General features: G+C 42.6%; 1 protein-coding gene across 1 annotated transcript in view; it reads right to left on the bottom strand.

The window, feature by feature from the left end:
- The window catches only part of LOC147005301 (uncharacterized), a 43,756-nt gene that overhangs the window by 1,832 nt on the left and 23,176 nt on the right, over nt 1–18,748 (bottom strand). The window contains exon 5 of the mRNA XM_085836893.1: nt 13,553–13,714. Within this exon, the coding sequence (XP_085693019.1) occupies nt 13,553–13,714 (162 nt within the window). The remainder of the gene's footprint in view (nt 1–13,552; nt 13,715–18,748) is intronic.

Raw genomic sequence — 18,748 nt, 5'->3', positions numbered from 1 at the left:
CTGGAACTGGAGCTACAGTGGTTGAAAGCTGCCATGTGGTGCTGGGAAGTGAACCTGGGTCCTTTGGAAGAACAGCCAGTGTTCTTAGCCTCTCAGCCATGTCTCTAGCCCTGGCCTAGCTAGGCTCTGTAGTTACTTTTGTCTAAATGTTTTCTTTTAGATATATTTTATGCATGTGTGTGTTTTACCTTCATGGATATATGTCTACCACATGCATGTTCTGGCCCTCAGAGGTCAGAAGGTCCACATGCCCTAGAACTGAAGTTATACATAGTTTTGAGCCACCACTTGTCATTGTTTCCTGAACCACACTGGCTGCACTGACTTGAAGGTCTGTTTTTTTAGAGCTAATAATTTTATTATTAACTTAGTAATATCTTGGTTTCTCTAAAGCTAATACTGTACCTGCTGTTGCTAGCTCTGTACCTAGTTTACATGTTTTCTGCTAGTTTTCTACCCATTCTCCATTACTCCAGGTCTAGGGACTCCAAAGAAAGAAAACATCCCCCTGTAGCTGTCACTCAGGAGTTGGCTCCTTTTCTTTATCCTGACAAAGTCCTTAGCTGTCCTTTAGCTATGTTCTTTAATTTGTACTCATGAGCTCTCAGGCTATAGCCTGTGTGCTCTCCTGCTCTGTGGGTTCCAGAGATCAAACGTTATTTGTCATGCATAGTGGGGATTACTGCTTGAGCCATCTCACTGGCCCATTAACAGTCTTTTGACCTGTCCCAATCTAGTTTGGTTGGCTATACATGCTGTTGTTGTTGTTGTTAAGACAGGGTCTCCCTGTGTAGCTCTGGCTGGCCTGAACCTCACTATGTAGTTCTAGATGGCCTCAAACTCAAAGAGATTGGTCTGCCTCTTTCTCCCAAGTGCTGGGATTAAAGTCGTGCACCACCATGGCTGACGCGGTTTGAATCTTGGACCCTAACTTTACCAGTGTCCTGAGAATTCGCCTCATCTAGTTAATGTTGGGCCTTTTGTTTTCTTGATCTGTCTATCGCTCTGTTTGTTCCTTCCTAATGGCAGAAACTACCCAGAACTCCAGTAAAAAGAGCGACGGGGTAGGCTTCTGACAGGTCACCGAGAAACCTGTACATTGAGTCAGTCAGTACAGAAACCTAGTTTGGGAAGCACTTTCCATCAGAATTTTGAGAGCATCCTCTAACGCTCTTTAGTTCTAGAATCACTACTGAAAACAGGATCCCATTCTAGTGACTAAGTCTTTGGCTTTGCTTCTCTCTGCCTCTGAAGAGTCTTTAGGATCTTCTTTCCCTGCCCAGCCTCCCAAGTGCTTCCTCCTAACAGCTCATGATTTGTGGTACTGGTCTGCTAACGTGAAGACTGGAAAGTCAGTGTGAGTGACTGAGTTCTGTCATTAGTGGGAGTCACTGTGCTACTCCCTGGTGTGGACCAGATCATGTCACAGGCGGTGCCTGCCCATCCCCCCTTGGTTACTCAGTTTTCTGAGAGAGTTGTCCTTTTGTCTCCTGCCCGGACACGTTCCGGAGAATTCACTTGATTCCTGCTCCATTTCATCTAACGTTCTGTTTCAGCCACACTTGGTACCTGAACTTAGGCCATCTCTGGTCTGCTGTCTTTAGGGCAACTTTCTTATCCTCTGTTGGGGAAGCGGCTGGCTGGATAAAATAGGGAGGGGATTCCGTCTAGCGCTTCTTTTAAAGCCTCTCAGTCTCGTTTCTAGACAACCCCCCCCCCACGTTTCCTTTTATGGTCCGTCCCGAGGATCTCCTGCCCGGATCAATGTGCGTCTCAGTATTGCTTCTCTTGCTATAGGCTTTTGTGTGTTTCACCATCTTCTCCTCATGCAGTTTTATATCTAAAAGTGCTGTTGGCTCTCACCTACTCTTGTGTTTAGTTCTAGTGGTTTATTTACATTCACATTATTGCTTTGCCTATTTTATGGTGGAGTTTGTCTTTGAGGAGATGCCTGAAGGGGAACAACGAGTGACACTTGCGCTGTGCTTATTTGCAGGGAAACTGACCATTTATTGGCCTGCTTTTTGTTAAAACAAATAGGGGACTAAAGAGATGGCTCAGCAATAAAAAGCCTATGGTGCAAACACAAGAATCTGAGTTCAGCTTCTTAGCACATACGGAAAGAGCTGGATTTGGTAGCATTTGTCTTTAATCCTAGCACTGCGGGCATGGGGGCACTGCTCCTTAGAACCTGCAGACCATCTAGTCTAACCAAAAAGGAACTCTTGCTTCAATGAGAGACCCTGTCTCCAAAAAAAAAAAAAAAAAAAAAGTGTGGAAGGCAGTTGAGGAAGACATGTGGTGTGTATCTCTGACCTCTACATGCCCCCTCCCACATGTGTGCCTGCAGATGTGCACATGCACATCCGCATGCCTGAAATAGCTGCTGGTGTTTTTAGTTTTTATTTTAACTAGCTAGGAGTGGTGGTGTCCGCCTTTAGGCCTACCACTCGGGAGCAAGAGGCAGGTGGAGCTTAGTGAGTTCAAGTCCAGTCTGGACTACAAATTGACCAGCCAAGTCAGCTAGGCCCACACAATTATCTGTTCTTAAGAGGACTGTTTTCATTTTATCTGTGTATATGAGTGTTTGCCTCTCTGGCATATTGGAAGTCCGGGTCCCCTGGAACTGGACTTACAGATGGTTGTGAGCCACCATGTGGGTGCTGGGGATCAAATCTGGATCCTTTGCAAGGGCCACAACTGCTCTTTCCCTGCAAGCTGCCTCCAGCCCTTAAACCTTTTATTTAAAGGACATTCGCTGGGATCTTTACAGAAAAGGTGAGAGAGAGACAAAACTAGGAGACGCAGGAAAGCAGAACTCAGTAAGTGGGACGTGAAGTCTGTGGGCCCAGTGTCATCTGTCGCTGACAGGATGTGCATGCCACAGTTGCAGCCTCTGGGGGCCAAGGCAGAGGCGTGAGTGCAGAGTCAGATTGGTTCTGTAGTGAGATCCTGGCTTTAAACCACCACTACAACAAAAGTCTGTTCTTCTGAACTGCTTCTAGTCAACTTGCTTCAACAGGTGGATGCTTAAGAAGAGGATGCGCGGGGCTGGTGAGATGGCTCAGTGGGTAAGAGCACCGGACTGCTCTTCCAAAGGTCCAGAGTTCAAATCCCAGCAACCACATGGTGGCTCACAACCATCTGTAACGAGATCTGGCGCCCTCTTCTGGAGTGTCTGAAGACAGCTACAGTGTACTTACATATAATAAATAAATCTTTAAAAAAAAAAAAAAAAAAAAAGAAGAGGATGTGCTTTCCTGCAGTGAAGGTGCACTGCAGACATGAGCCTGGGATTTGCAAGGTAACACAGGGAGGTGAATAACATCTCTGGAAGAAAATGCTTTTTCTGCCATTGTTTCCTGGTTTACTATCACCTCTTGTGCAACAGAATGAATAACCATCTATTAAGGCCACCATGGACTAAGTCTCCCTGTAGCCTTGTCAAGCAACTCACCTAGAAATTCGAGATAAAATAACACACTTTGTTATACAGCTGGAGAGGTAAGCACAGGAAGAGGAGCTGGAGTGTGAAAACCTACACTGCTGCGGCTGACTCAGGGAGGACAGAGGCCTCCTTCCCAGGAGAGGCTCAGGGAGGATGGAGGCCTCTGTCCCTTCTGTTAGCAAGGTTCTAAGCACTGGGTTTCTGTCGGCTTTCTGGCAGTTCTAACCTTGACAGATGCCTTACAGATGTAGACCCCACCACTTCTCTCTCAGAGTGCTGCACTCAACAGTCACTTCAAGTGGCTGATTTCAAGGAGGTGTTTGGTTACTTCAAGTAACCAAAGAAAACGGCCACTTTATATATCCATCTCTATCTCTGAAGCTCTGGCTTTTCATTGCAGTCATGTCCGCCTACTTGAAATACTTCCTTTAGGGTTTCCTTTGGACCTAGCCTCGAACGTTTCCTGACCACGGTATGGGTCTCTTCCATCACACAGAACTGTTGCTGGCAAGAGTCCTCCAGCCTCACTCAGACTCTCTCTCTCAGGCTCCTCTCTCTGACACATGCTGCACATCTACAGAAAGTTGTGAAACTAGCTCTTACTAGTCAAAGATGAATAAAGCCACACTCCCACTTTTGGGCTAAAGTGCTTAAATAGAAGAGGTGCGCCAGCCTGGCCTACACAGCAAGATTCAGGACAGCCAGGGCTACAGCCAGAGATCCTGCCTTAAAAAGATGACCTGAAACTGTTTTCAGTTTTCCACAAATTCCTGTAAAAATGAACCTGTGGGGTCAACAAGATGGTTCAGAAGTTGAGGGTTCTTGCCACCAAGTCTGACAGCATGAGTTTGATCCCTAGACCCCATATGACAGAAGGAAGGAACTGGTGTGTATACACACACACACACACTGAGTTAAAAATGCGCCTGTCTGTAAACTTAGGCATTTTATTACTCACAATAGAGGATGCAATGCCTGCCATGTGACTATCACCCTGGCGGTGGGCAGCTGAGGCTAAGTCAGGAAGAATGGTGAGCATGAGCTGCCTGAGCTGCACAGGAAGACAAGAAGTACTTTATCCAAGGGCTGTGCACTCAGGCGCTGGGGAAGTGCCTACCTCGCACAGGCAAGGCCTTGCTTGGGTTTGATTCCAGCACCGCGAGACAAGACAACACAAACATCCTGAATTATTTTTTATCTGTTTCATTAACGGATAAGCAAATTAGGGCATATGAAATGTTAAGATAATAGAATATTTTTCAGAAAAGAAAAGAGTAGTAAAGATGTTATTCATGCTTCAACATAGATAAATGTCAAGTCTACGACACTACCGTGAAAAGAAGACAAATACAAAAGTTTGTATATGGTTCAGGGTCTACAGGATGTGCACAATAGGTAAGCCCATGGAGACAGAAGCAGTCTCCTCTGGGTTGGGGAGTCTCTAAGTGCTGGGCTTCCTTTTAGGGGAGGTGAAAATGTCCTGGAACGAGATAAGAGTGACGGGTATACAGCACTATATACTTTGCAATGCTTGTATGTTTATATGTTTATATGAAGTGCATTGCCTTCATCTGAGAACAGTATTCTGGAGGCAGGAGACATGGTTCAGTGGCTGCAAGCTCTGCTGCGCAATCGTAAGAACTCATACCACCCACGTCCAGCACGCCCCATGTCACTCCAGCTCAGAGGGGCTGTGGGCGGGATAGGACTACTGGACTTCCAGGCCCCAGGTTCAGGGAGAACCCTGTCTCACAGTAGCAGAACAGAGTGATAGGGGAACAGGCTTCGTGGCCTCTTTTGCTTCTTGTGTGCATAGGTACACACACAGGCACATACAAATAATAAGTTAATAAAAACTCTAACCTGGTCTTCCAGTCTGTCCAGCACTGGGGTAGCTAGGGCGCAGGGTCGGCTGACACTCGCCAGCTACCCACAACACCCACCACAGGATCTTAAGACTTCTGGTGAGTGGAACACAGCTTCTGCTCCAATCCAATTGCGCGCGGGACCTGAGACTGCATTAGTTAGGGAAGCAGAAATCCGGCCTGAGTAGGGCCACAAGCCTCTTCCGGTCTGACCAGCACCGGGGTAGCAAGGGCACAGGGTCAGCTGACACCCGCCAGCTATCCACGACACCCGCCACAGGATCTTAAGACTTCTGGTGAATAGAACACAGCGTCTGCTCCAATCTTTAAACAGAGACAACGATAACAACTAACCCCAGAGATTACCAGATGGCGAAAGGTAAACGTAATAATCTTACTAACAGAAACCAAGACCACTCACCATCATCAGAACCCAGCACTTCCACTTCGCCCAGTCCAGGGCACCCCAACACACTGGAGAAGCTAGACCCGGATCTAAAAGCATATCTCATGATGATGGTAGAGGACATCAAGAAGGACTTTAATAACACACTTAAAGAAATACAGGAGAACACTGCTAAACAGGTAGAAGACATTAAAGAGGAATCACAAAAATCCCTTAAAGAATTGCAGGAAAACCAGACCAAACAGGTGATGGAATTGAATAAAACCATCCAAGACCTAAAAAGGGAAGTAGAGACAATGAAGAAAACCCAAATTGAGGCAACGCTGGAGATAGAAACCCTAGGAAAGAAATCTGGAACCATAGATGCGAGCATCAGCAACAGAATACAAGAGATGGAAGAGAGAATCTCAGGTGCAGAAGACTCCATAGAGAACATCGGCAGGACAATCAAAGAAAATACAAAATCCAAAAAGGTCCTAACTCAAAACATCCAGGAAATCCAGGACAAAATGAGAAGACCAAACCTATGGATAATAAGAGTAGATGAGAATGAAGATTTTCAACTCAAAGGACCAGCAAATATCTTCAACAAAATTATAGAAGAAAACTTCCCAAACCTAAAGAAAGAGATGCCCATGAACATACAAGAAGCTTACAGAACTCCAAATAGACTGGACCAGAAAAGAAATTCCTTCCGACACATAATAATCAGAACAACAAATGCACTAAATAAAGATAGAATACTAAAAGCAGTAAGGGAAAAAGGTCAAGTAACATATAAAGGCAAGCCTATCAGAATTACACCAGATTTTTCACCAGAGACTATGAAAGCCAGAAGGGCCTGGGCAGATGTTATACAGAAACTAAGAGAACACAATTTCCAGCCCAGGCTACTATACCCAGCCAAACTCTCAATTACCATAGATGGAGAAACCAAAGTATTCCATGACAAAACCAAATTCACACATTATCTTTCCACGAATCCAGCCCTTCAAAGGATAATAACAGAAAAAAACCAATACAAGGACGGAAACCACGTCCTAGAAAAAGCAAGAAGGTAATCCCTCAACAAACCTAAGACAGCCACAAGAACAGAACACCAACTCTAACAACAAAAATAAAAGGAAGCAACAATTACTTCTCCCTAATATCTCTTAATATCAATGGACTCAACTCCCCAATAAAAAGACATAGACTAACAGACTGGCTACAGAAACAGGACCCAACATTTTGCTGCTTACAGGAAACTCATCTCAGAGAAAAAGATAGACACTACCTCAGAATGAAAGGCTGGAAAACAATTTTCCAAGCAAATGGTAGGAAGAAACAAGCTGGAGTAGCCATTATAATATCTGATAAGATTGACTTAAAACCCAAAGTCATCAAAAAAGACAAGGAAGGGCACTTCATTCTCATCAAAGGTAAAATCCTCCAAGAGGAACTATCAATTCTGAATATCTATGCTCCAAATACAAGGGCAGCCTCATTCATTAAAGATACTTTAGTAAAGCTCAAAGCACACATTGCACCTCACACAATAATAGTGGAAGACTTCAACACACCACTTTCACCAATGGACAGATCATGGAAGCAGAAACTAAACAGGGACACAGTGAAACTAACAGAGGTTATGAAACAAATGGATCTGACAGATATCTACAGAACATTTTATCCTAAAACAAAAGGATATACCTTCTTCTCAGCACCTCACGGTACCTTCTCCAAAATTGACCACATAATTGGTCACAAAACAAGCCTCAACATATACAAAAATATTGAAATTGTCCCATGCATCCTATCGGATCACCATGGACTAAGACTGATCTTCAATAACAAAATAAATAATAGAAAGCCAACACACACGTGGAAACTAAACAACACTCTTCTCAATGATACCTTGGTCAAGGAAGGAATAAAGAAAGAAATTAAGGACTTTCTGGAGTTTAATGAAAATGAAGCCACAACATACCCAAACTTATGGGACACATTGAAAGCATTTCTAAGAGGAAAACTCATAGCTCTGAGTGCCTCCAAAAAGAAACTAGAGAGAGCACACATTAGCAGCTTGACAACACACCTAAAAGCTCTAGAACAAAAGGAAGCAAATTCACCCAAGAGGAGTAGACGGCAAGAAATAATCAAACTCAGGGGTAAAATCAACCAAGTGGAAACAAGAAGAACAATTCAAAGAATCAACCAATCGAGGAGCTGGTTCTTTGAGAAAATCAACAAGATAGATAAACCCTTAGCCAGACTCACTAGAGGGCATAGGGAAAGTATTCTAATTAACAAAATCAGAAAATGAAAAGGGAGACATAACAACAGACCCTGAAGAAATCCAAAACACCATCAGATCCTTCTACAAAAGGCTATACTCAACAAAACTGGAGAACCTGGATTAAATGGAGAAGTTTCTAGACAGATACCAGGTACCAAAGTTAAATCAAGATCAGGTTAATGATCTAAACAGTCCCATATCCCCTAAAGAAATAGACGCAGTCATTAATAGTCTCCCAACCAAAAAAAGCCCAGGACCAGATGGGTTTAGTGCAGAGTTCTATCAAACCTTCAAAGAAGATCTAATCCCAGTTCTTCACAAACTATTCCACAAAATAGAATCAGAAGGTACTCTACCCAACTCATTCTATGAAGCCACAATTACTCTGATACCTAAACCACATAAAGACCCAACAAAGATAGAAAACTTCAGACCAATTTCCCTTATGAATATTGATGCAAAAATCCTCAATAAAGTTCTCACTAACCGAATTCAAGAACACATCAAAACAATCATCCATCCTGACCAAGTAGGTTTCATCCCAGGGATGCAAGGATGGTTCAATATATGAAAATCCATCAATGTAATCCATTACATAAACAAACTCAAAGACAAAAACCACATGATCATCTCGTTAGATGCTGAAAAAGCATTTGACAACATCCAACACCCATTCATGATAAAAGTCTTGGAAAGATCAGGAATTCAAGGCCCATACCTAACCATGATAAAAGCAATATACAGCAAACCAGTAGCCAACATCAAAGTAAATGGTGAGAAGCTGGAAGCAATCCCACTAAAATCAGGGACTAGACAAGGCTGCCCACTCTCTCCCTACCTATTCAACATTGTACTTGAAGTCCTAGCCAGAGCAATTAGACAACAAAAGGAGATCAAGGGGATACAAATAGGAAAAGAAGAAGTCAAAATATCACTTTTTGCAGATGATATGATAGTATACATAAGTGACCCTAAAAATTCCACCAGAGAACTCCTAAGCCTGATAAATAGCTTCGGTGAAGTAGCTGGATATAAAATTAACTCAAGCAAGTCAATGGCCTTTCTGTACCCAAAGGATAAACAGGCAGAGAAGGAAATTAGGGAAACAACACCCTTCTCAATAGTCACAAACAATATAAAATACCTTGGCGTGACTCTAACTAAGGAAGTGAAAGATCTGTATGACAAGAACTTCAAGTCCCTGAAGAAAGAAATTAAAGAAGATCTCAGAAGATGGAAAGACCTCCCATGCTCATGGATTGGCAGGATCAACATTGTAAAAATGGCTATCTGACCAAAAGCAATCTACAGATTCAATGCAATCCCCATCAAAATTCCAACTCAACTCTTCAACGAATTAGAAAAGGCAATCTGCAAATTAATCTGGAACAACAAAAAACCTAGGATAGCAAAAACTCTTCTCAAGGATAAAAGAACCTCTGGTGGAATCACCATGCCTGACCTAAAGCTGTACTACAGAGCAATTGTGATAAAAACTGCATGGTACTGGTATAATGACAGACAAGTAGACCAATGAAACAGAATTGAAGACCCTGAGATCAACCCACATACCTATGGTCACTTGATCTTTGACAAGGGAGCAAAAACCATCCAGTGGAAAAAAGACAGCATTTTCAACAAATGGTGCTGGCACAACTGGCGGTTATCATGTAGAAGAATGCGAATTGATCCATTCCTATCTCCTTGTACTAAGGTCAAATCTAAGTGGATTAAGGAACTCCACATAAAACCAGAGACACTGAAACTTATAGAGGAGAAAGTAGGGAAAAGCCTCGAAGATATGGGTACAGGGGAAAAATTCCTGAATAGAACAGCAAAGGCTTGTGTTGTAAGATCGAGAATCGATAAATGGGACCTCATAAAGTTGCAAAGCTTCTGCAAGGCAAAAGACACCGTCAATAAGATAAAAAGACCACCAACAGATTGGGAAAGGATCTTTACCTATCCTAAATCAGATAGGGGACTAATATCCAATATATATAAAGAACCCAAGAAGGTGGACTCCAGAAAATCAAATAACCCCATTAAAAAATGGGGCTCAGAACTGAACAAAGAATTCTCACCTGAGGAATACCGAATGGCAGAGAAGCACCTGAAAAAATGTTCAACATCCTTAATCATCAGGGAAATGCAAATCAAAACAACCCTGAGATTCCACCTCACACCAGTCAGAATGGCTAAGATCAAAAATTCAGGTGACAGCAGATGCTGGCAAGGATGTGGAGAAAGAGGAACACTCCTCCATTGTTGGTGGGATTGCAAACTGGTACAACCACTCTGGAAATCAGTTTGGCGGTTCCTCAGAAAATTGGACATAATACTACCAGAGGATCCAGCAATACCTCTCCTGCGCATATATCCAGAAGATGTTCCAACCGGTAAGAAGGACACATGCTCCACTATGTTCATAGCAGCCTTATTTATAATAGCCAGAAGCTGGAAAGAACCCAGATGCCCCTCAACAGAGGAATGGATACAGAAAATGTGGTACATTTACACAATGGAGTACTACTCAGCTATTAAAAGGAATGAATTTATGAAATTCCTAGGCAAATGGATGGATCTGGAGGGCATCATCCTGAGTGAGGTAACACAATCACAAAGGAACTCACACAATATGTACTCACTGATAAGTGGATATTAGCCCAAAAACTTAGGATACCCAAGATATAAGATACAATTTGTTAAACGCATGAAACTCAAGAAGAATGAAGACCAAAGTGTGGACACTGTGCCCCTTCTTGGAATTGGGAACAAAGCACCCATGGAAAGAGTTATAGAGATAAAGTTTGGAGCTGTGAAGAAAGGATGCAAAGGACCCAGATATAGCTGTCTCTTGTGAGACAATGCCGGGGCCTAGCAAACACAGAAGTGGATGCTCACAGTGTACTATTGGATGGATCACAGGGCTCCCAATGGAGGAGCTAGAGAAAGTACCCAAGGAGCTAAAGGGATCTGCAACCCCATAGGTGGAACATTATTATGAACTAACCAGTACCCCGGAGCTTTTGACTCTAGCTGCATATGTATCGAAAGATGGCCTAGTCGGCCATCACTGGAAAGAGAGGCCCATTGGACTTGCCAACTTTATATGCCCCAGTACAGGGGAATGCCAGGGCCAAAAAGTGGGAGTGGGTGAGTAGGGGACTGGGGGGGGGAGTGTATTGGGGACTTTTTGGATAGCATTGGAAATGTAATTGAGGAAAATACCTAATAAAAAAAATAAAAAAAAAAACCTCTAACCTGTAGTAGAGATCTGACTAAGTATGTGGGCCTCCTATTCAAGCTATTTGTTTCCAGAAAGTTATAATCACAAAAGGTTAAAAATAAAAAATAAATCTGCCCATGGGCACAGCATAGACCAAACACTATGGAAATATGTCATGTGGCATTTTATAAATAGTTTATGTAAATGGTTAGATGTAGGGTTTGAAGATATAGCTGTCTCTTGTGAGACTAGGCCGGGGCCTAGCAAACACAGAAGTGGATGCTCACAGTCAGCTATTGGATGGATCACAGGGCCCCCAATGGAGGAGCTAGAGAAAGTACCCAAGGAGCTAAAGGGATCTGCAACCCTGTAGGTGCAACAACATGATGAACTAACCAGTACCCCAGAGCTCTTGACTCTAGCTGCATATGTATCAAAAGATGGCCTAGTCGGCCATCACTGGAAAGAGAGGCCCATTGGACTTGCAAACTTTATATGCCCCAGTACAGGGGAACGCCAGGGCCAAAAAAATGGGAATGGGTGGGTAGGGAAGTGGAGGGGAGGGTATGGGGGACTTTTGGGATAGCATTGGAAATGTAATTGAGGAAAATACATAATAAAAAAAATTAAAAAAAATAACAATCACAAAACTACAAAATGTTGGACCTTCCTTGCAGGGCATCTAACCAAACACATTGAATCTAAACAGTATTTTATCATAATATTACATTAAGGAAGATAAGTCATTATCGACACATAAAAAAGTTTGATGACAGTTAACACTGTGATAAAATTCATTCTGGCAAGTGAATAGGAATACAGGGAACTATAATACACTGGAAAATGGACTGGCCCAAAATCTGAAGATAAAGTCCACAGGCAATTGGGAAGGATTTCAATTATCATCCCATTAGTAAAGAAATGAATATGTCAGTTATTGCGATTCCTATCTAGTTCTTGACTAATGTAAGCAAGGAAAAATATAAACACACAACAATACAATGAGTATATGTGTATATATATTATATATATATATACATATATATATATACACACATACATATATATATAACATATATATACACATATGCTTCTAATCTAAGTATGCTATCTATTTATTTAGATGTAAAATAGATGTAAAAATAGTAATATTTAAATCTGTTATAATATTAGTCACATTACCAATAAATATATTATTTTTCTGTGAGTAAAATTTTTTCTTAAAAATTATTTAAGATTTTATGTTTATCATGTTTTAATTTTGTTTCTACATATATTTTATTATAATAAAGATGACATTATTCTAGAAATATATATATATGTACATATAATTTATGCATATATTTAAATGTATTCGCAGGAATATTTTCTTACTTGCAATACAGAAAACAATGAATGAAGACAGGTGAGAGGTCAGGGGTAACAGGAGAGTGGGAGGAGGCTCCTGGGGAGTGGGGACAAAGGAGAGGGTGGAGGAGGAGTGGGAAGTACCAGGAGAAACTAAAATTGAAGAGTGCTGTGGTAAAACCCAATGCTTTGTAAAGTAATTAAAAAGAATCAAAATAAATGTTTATTAAAATGACAAAGGACAAGAAGATTTTGCATGAGCTCTGCTTTGTCACGGTGGGTGGGTACGTGCCAGAAAAGGTGGTAAAATTTAGTTGAAAATGCTGGAAAGGAGCTGTCCAGATTAGTTTCCAAACTATCAAAAACTTTGGGAGGCATGCAAATGTTGGCAGAATGCCAGGAGAGCCCAGTCCGCCCAGCATCAGGGTCAGGAGCTGTCAGGGTGCTCGCTCACTGTTAACCTTTCCCCTTTCTGGTAGCCTGGTGCAAATGCTCAGAGGGTATATGATTTTAGCCGTCAACATTTTAGTATGACTCTTTCTAAATGGTGTTTAAAACCTAAGTACAGGCTCATTATCACACCTAGAAGTTATTAATAATCCCTGGATGTCGCTAACTATCCAGTTATGCTATTTCAGAGGTTATTTATTTTGTGTGCGTGCATGTATATGTGTGTGTATGTGTGTGTGCACCCACAAGTCACAGGGCCAGTGTGGGAGTTAGGATGGCTTGTTGGACTCACATCTTTTCCTCCGTTCTGTTTTGAAGATGGAACTCAAGCAGTCAGGCTTGGAAGCAAGTACCCGGGAGCCAGCTCACAGCCCTGACCTTACTCTTTAATAATTTGATGGCGATCCCTTTTCTTTCTTTTTGGGTCTTATCTCACAATAGCCTTGTGTGTCTTTGCCTAGAGCAGACTGTCCAGGGCAGCAACTCTGGCTGTACTTCCTGGAGCTCAGCACACCCGGAGATCACTTACAGTTGCCTGGGGGTCATCTGTCTCTTCAGTGAGGACGCTCACTGTTTCCGTTTCTCTTTCTAGAACTGTGTCCATGTTTCTCAACATAACACTTTTTACATCAGACACTCGACTCTTCACCACAGACAGCATGCTGCTGCTTCGATTTCTGTTGTATTCCATCTACATGGAAGGAAAACAGAATAGAAACTTAGGTTGTAATAATGACACACAATGTTGTCAAGGTCACACCTCACTTCTATGAGGAATCAACTAAACCATAAGCTGTCCTTGTCTAATCTTGCAAAACAGAACCACAAACCAAGCTGGGGGGAGAGGGTCACACCAGTGCATTCAGTAGGAGTGAGTGATTTTCTTTAAATGGTTTATTTAATCATTTTAAAAAACAGACTACTTTTAGAGACATTTTATGTTCACTGTAACATACAACTTCCTGGCTCCCCCCCCCCCAACCTCCCTGTTGCCACACAGCTCAGGGGTGGACCATTTGTTACAGCTGATACCCTGAGTCCTGTTTACATCGATGCTGTGAAGAGAATGCAGGCACTCTCAGGCAGTTTTAGACACACCTGTCCTTGGAGAGAAGCTGGGAAACGTCTCCTGATTTGGCTGAAGGGCAGAAATGCTGCATGTGCCACGGGCTTTAGTCCTTTGTCTGGTTTCTTGTTCTCTTTCTCTTTTGCCATGCTGCCCTGAAGGTATATGTGAGGTATGGCCACAGCACCACTCCAGATGCCTGGCATGGAGAGGCACATGGACACCTTGTGGGTGGGCTGACTGTACTGAACAGCTCACCCCACACACCTCAATCAAAACAAACAAGCAAACAAATAGACAAACAAACAAAGAACTAACAAACCCACGGCCTTCTCTTGACCTCGCCTCTCTCACATCGGCCGACTTACCACAGATTCCTCTCTAACACCTGCCCTCCTGTTACCCACTGAATTCATTCTTCATGTTTGGAAGACAAAGGGCCAGAGAGATGCTGGCCTGGGTGGCTTGAGTGGCTGGCTGCTGGTCACCTCAGATCCAGAACATAACCCCAAGTTATGCTCACCTGAGGAGAGAAAGCCTCTGCTGCTTTCAGTGACCTCCCACATCAATCAGTTCAATTATTTAAAAAAGAATGAAAAATATATTTTAAAAAATGGTTTTATTTTATGTGTGTTGTGCCTGCATTTATGTATGTGTACAGTGTTTATATGTGTAGTGTGTGTGTGTGCGTGGTACCCTTGGAGACCAGAAGAGATTACTGGATCCCCTGGAAGGAACTAGAGTCCTGGACAATTGTAAGCTGCCATGTGGGTGCTGGGCACTGAACCTGAGTCCTTGGCAGGGCAGCAGGTGCACCTAAGTGTTGAGGCATCCCTCCAGCCCATACATCTATTGCTAAAGAGTCATCTTATGGCCAGTGACACCCTCTGACCACCTTCTTGTTTTTATTATTTAGTCCCCAGGTGGTGGATACCACTGCTGCTCTTCCTAACAATGTGACAGTGTGATGATTCCTGGAGTGTCACACGGTGTGACAGTTCCTGGAGGTGTCACACAGTGTGTCAGTTCCTGGAGTGTCACACAGTGTGATGATTCCTAGAGTGTCACATAGCGTGGCAGCTCCTGGAGTGTCACATAGTTTCACTCTTTAATATGCTAATTTTAGGTTCTTCCCTAGTCATTTCTTTTCTCTTACTTCCATCAACAATTTACGTGGTTTTACCTGACATTTTCAAATCACCATGGCAACATGAAATATTCCCAAACAAGACTTCAGAAAATCATTACTGATTTTGCATAGGAGAGGTTTTGGACCAGACAAGTCTGTAACTCATATGTCATCTCTTAGCTTTCTTATTTTCTTTAGTCTTTATGTAACTTAAACGCCCCAGCTTCTTTGGCCTATACAGGGACATCTTAACACTGACATTAACCACAGGGCCTCCAAACTATCCTTTGTCTGGCTGCCAAGCCCACATTCACTGCCTTTTAACAGCTGAGAGCCATGCTTGCTTTTCTTCCCTCTGGGCATTGCTGCCACTCCCTCTGCCCTCTGCACAGGGCAGACAGGTCCCTGGGAGAGGGATGCCTGTTCCTGTCCTTACTAAGATGTCACCGCTGCCAGAAATACCCGGGGATGAGGCTGATTCACTACACTTGCCAACGCAGAAATGCCTTGTTTTCTTTTTGCCTTTGAGTTTTATTTTTTAATTGCTGTTTTGAGCTAGCACACAAAGTTGGCTTCATCATAGCATCTTCATACATATGTGCCATTAAACTCTGTTATCCTTCCTCCCTCCCTCCCTCCCTCCCTCCCTTCCTTCCTTCCTCCCTCCCTCCCTTCTTATTCATTACTCATCCCACCCCTCATTAGCCTCTCATCTCCAATCTCTGCCTCCAGCTGATTCCCCTCCCCCCCTGCATCCCACATCCCCCTTTCTGCCTTGACTTCCTGTTATCACATGTATATAATTACCCTTTCTATACCCTCCTCTGGTAAGGTCTATTCCCCCTCTGCAGTTCCCTTTCTAGTGTCATGATCTACAAACACATAGGTCATTTATTTGAGATACGATTTTTAAAGTTTTAAACTACATTCTTTCTTTTCTTGTTTTCTTTTTTCTTTTCCTTTTAATACGCGAGAACATGCACCCTGGCACACACAAGGAAGCAGAGAAAAACCTGTAGGGTTTGGCCTTCTCCTCCTACTGTGGAAGTTCTGGGGGTTGAATGTGGGTTTACCACTTGCTCGCAGTGCTTTTATCGGCTGAGCCACCTCACTGAGATCTGATTTTTCTTTTTTTTTTGTTTTTTTGTTTTTGTTTTTTTTTAATTTTTAATATTTTTATTACATATTTTCCTCAGTTACATTTCCAATGCTATCCCAAAAGTCCCCCATAGCGCCCCCCACTTCCCTACCCACCCATTCCCATTCTTTTGGCCCTGGCATTCCCCTATATTGGGATCTGATTTTTCAATGTAAGCACACAGAGCAATAAACTTTCCTCCTAGAACTGCCTTAATTTGGGCTTAGAGTTTGGTTCACTGGTCAAGTACACATCTAGTGTGTACAAGACCCAACACTGATAAGTAAACAAAATTTTAAAATATTAAAAAAAACAACCAACCCTGGGCAGTGGTAGTGCATGCCTTTAATCCCAGCACTTGGGGGGCAGAGGCAGGCGGATTTCTGAGTTCAAGGCCAGCCTGGTCTGTATAGCCAGGGCTATACAGAGAAACCCTGTCTTGAAAAAAAACCAAACCAAACCAAACCAAACCAAACCAAACCAAACCAAACCAAACCAAATCAAAAACCCCCAAAACCCAAAAACTAACCTATCAGCTATACCAAAGATTATGGTAATTATGCTTTCTTTTTCTTTTTTTCTTTTCTAAGGACTTTGGGATTCCCTTTATGAGTTCAATGACACACTGGTCATCCAGGAGCATCAGCGTCCATGCCTTCCTGTTGTTTCTGTAGACTCTCTCATTACTGATTCTAGCTGATTACACTGTGATCTGGAAAATGGTGTGCTTCAGAGAAGGTTTCAGTGTTCAGTGTGTGCTCTGTTGGTTGGGTGGAAATTTCTGTACCTTTCTATTAACACTATTGCTCTATGGTGCAACTAAACCTGCGGTTTCTTTGCCAGTGTTTAGGTTGGAGGACCTACCTAGAGATAAAAGTGGTAACAGAGCCATTATTATTATATCTATTAGTATCTGCTTTATAAAACTGGGATTCCCAACATTTATGCATATATAATTGTTGTATCATCTGATGATGAATCGATCTCCTTATTAAATGCAGTGGTCCTATTTCTCCTGATTAATTTTAGGCTGAAGTCTGCTTTATCAGAACAGCTATGCCAGATTGTTTTAAATTTCCAATTGTCTGACAGATTGTTTTCTACCCATTGCCTCTCAGCTGTGAGTGTCTTTCCCAGTGAGGTATATTTCCTGGAGACAACAAAGAGTTGGATATGTCTTTTAAATCTTTCAGGCAATGTCAGCAGGAGCAATTTACATGGAAGGTTATTACTGAGAGATGTTTACTAATTCCTGTGATGCCATTACTGGTTGCTCCTCCTCCTCCTGCCCCCTCCTCCTCCTCTTTTTGAGACAGGGTCTCACTATGGGTGTGGCCCTGGAGTCCTGGTTCTTACTTTGTAGTCTAGGCTGGCGAAGGGAACTCAGAGCTCTGCCCTGCTGGAGAGCTGGTGGGCAGAGAGTAGGCCAGTGGGGCAGTACTGGGGCAGTTCTGGGGCAGATAGTTGCTGGCACAAGTGTGGGAATGTGTCTGTTCGTTTTTTTAATATTTCCTGCAACATTAGGGTTCTACGTGCTTCTTGTTTTTGACTGTCTCTCTTTGTTTACATTTGGGGGAATTTCTGCTGTAACTTCATTGAGCAGATTTTCTATGCTTTTTAGTGTTTATCTTGGTTCCTTATATCATGGATTCTTGGGTTTTGGTTAAAAACTAATTTTTTTTTGTTTGTGAGACAGGGTTTCTCTATATAGCCCTGGCTGTCCTGGAACTCACTTTGCCTCGAACTCAGAAATCTGCCTGCCTCTGTCTCCCAAGTGCTGGGATTAAAGGTGTGAGCCACCACACCCGGCTCAAAAAAACCAATTTTATTAGATTTTTTTTTAAGATTTATTTATTTATTATATGTAAGTACACTGTAGCTGTCCTCAGATACTCCAGAAGAGGGCATCAGATTTTGTTACGGATGGTTGTGAGCCACCATGGTTGCTGGGATTTGAACTCGGGACCTTCGGAAGAGCAGTCGGTGCTCTTAACCACTGATCCATCTCGCCAGCCCTTATTAGATTTTTTTACTGTGTATGGATGGCCACACATGCACAGCACTGCACACATGTGGAGATCAGGGTAATATTGGCAGGAGTCCGTTCTCTCTACCATGCGGGTACTGGGAACGCGACTCAGGCTTGGCAGCACGCACCTTTACTCACTGAGCCATCTTACCAGCCCTGGTCTGAGTTCTTGATTGTACTCAGAGCTCCTGGAATGTTATAGTGATTTACTTGTTTATTTATTTTTCTTACTAGTGTTCAAATGTAGTCCATCACCTTGCTCCTCCATCCTGAGTATATAGGGGATGCTTCTGCCACTGTGTTTATTTAATTCACTGAGTTTTTCATTTCTAAAATTTCTGTTTTTCCCTCAAAATGTGAATT

This window comes from Mus caroli, unplaced genomic scaffold, assembly GCF_978045245.1.
Source record: "Mus caroli unplaced genomic scaffold, Mus_caroli_1 scaffold_4, whole genome shotgun sequence".
NCBI lineage: Eukaryota > Metazoa > Chordata > Mammalia > Rodentia > Muridae > Mus > Mus caroli.
This window is presented reverse-complemented; position numbering and strand designations above follow the sequence as displayed.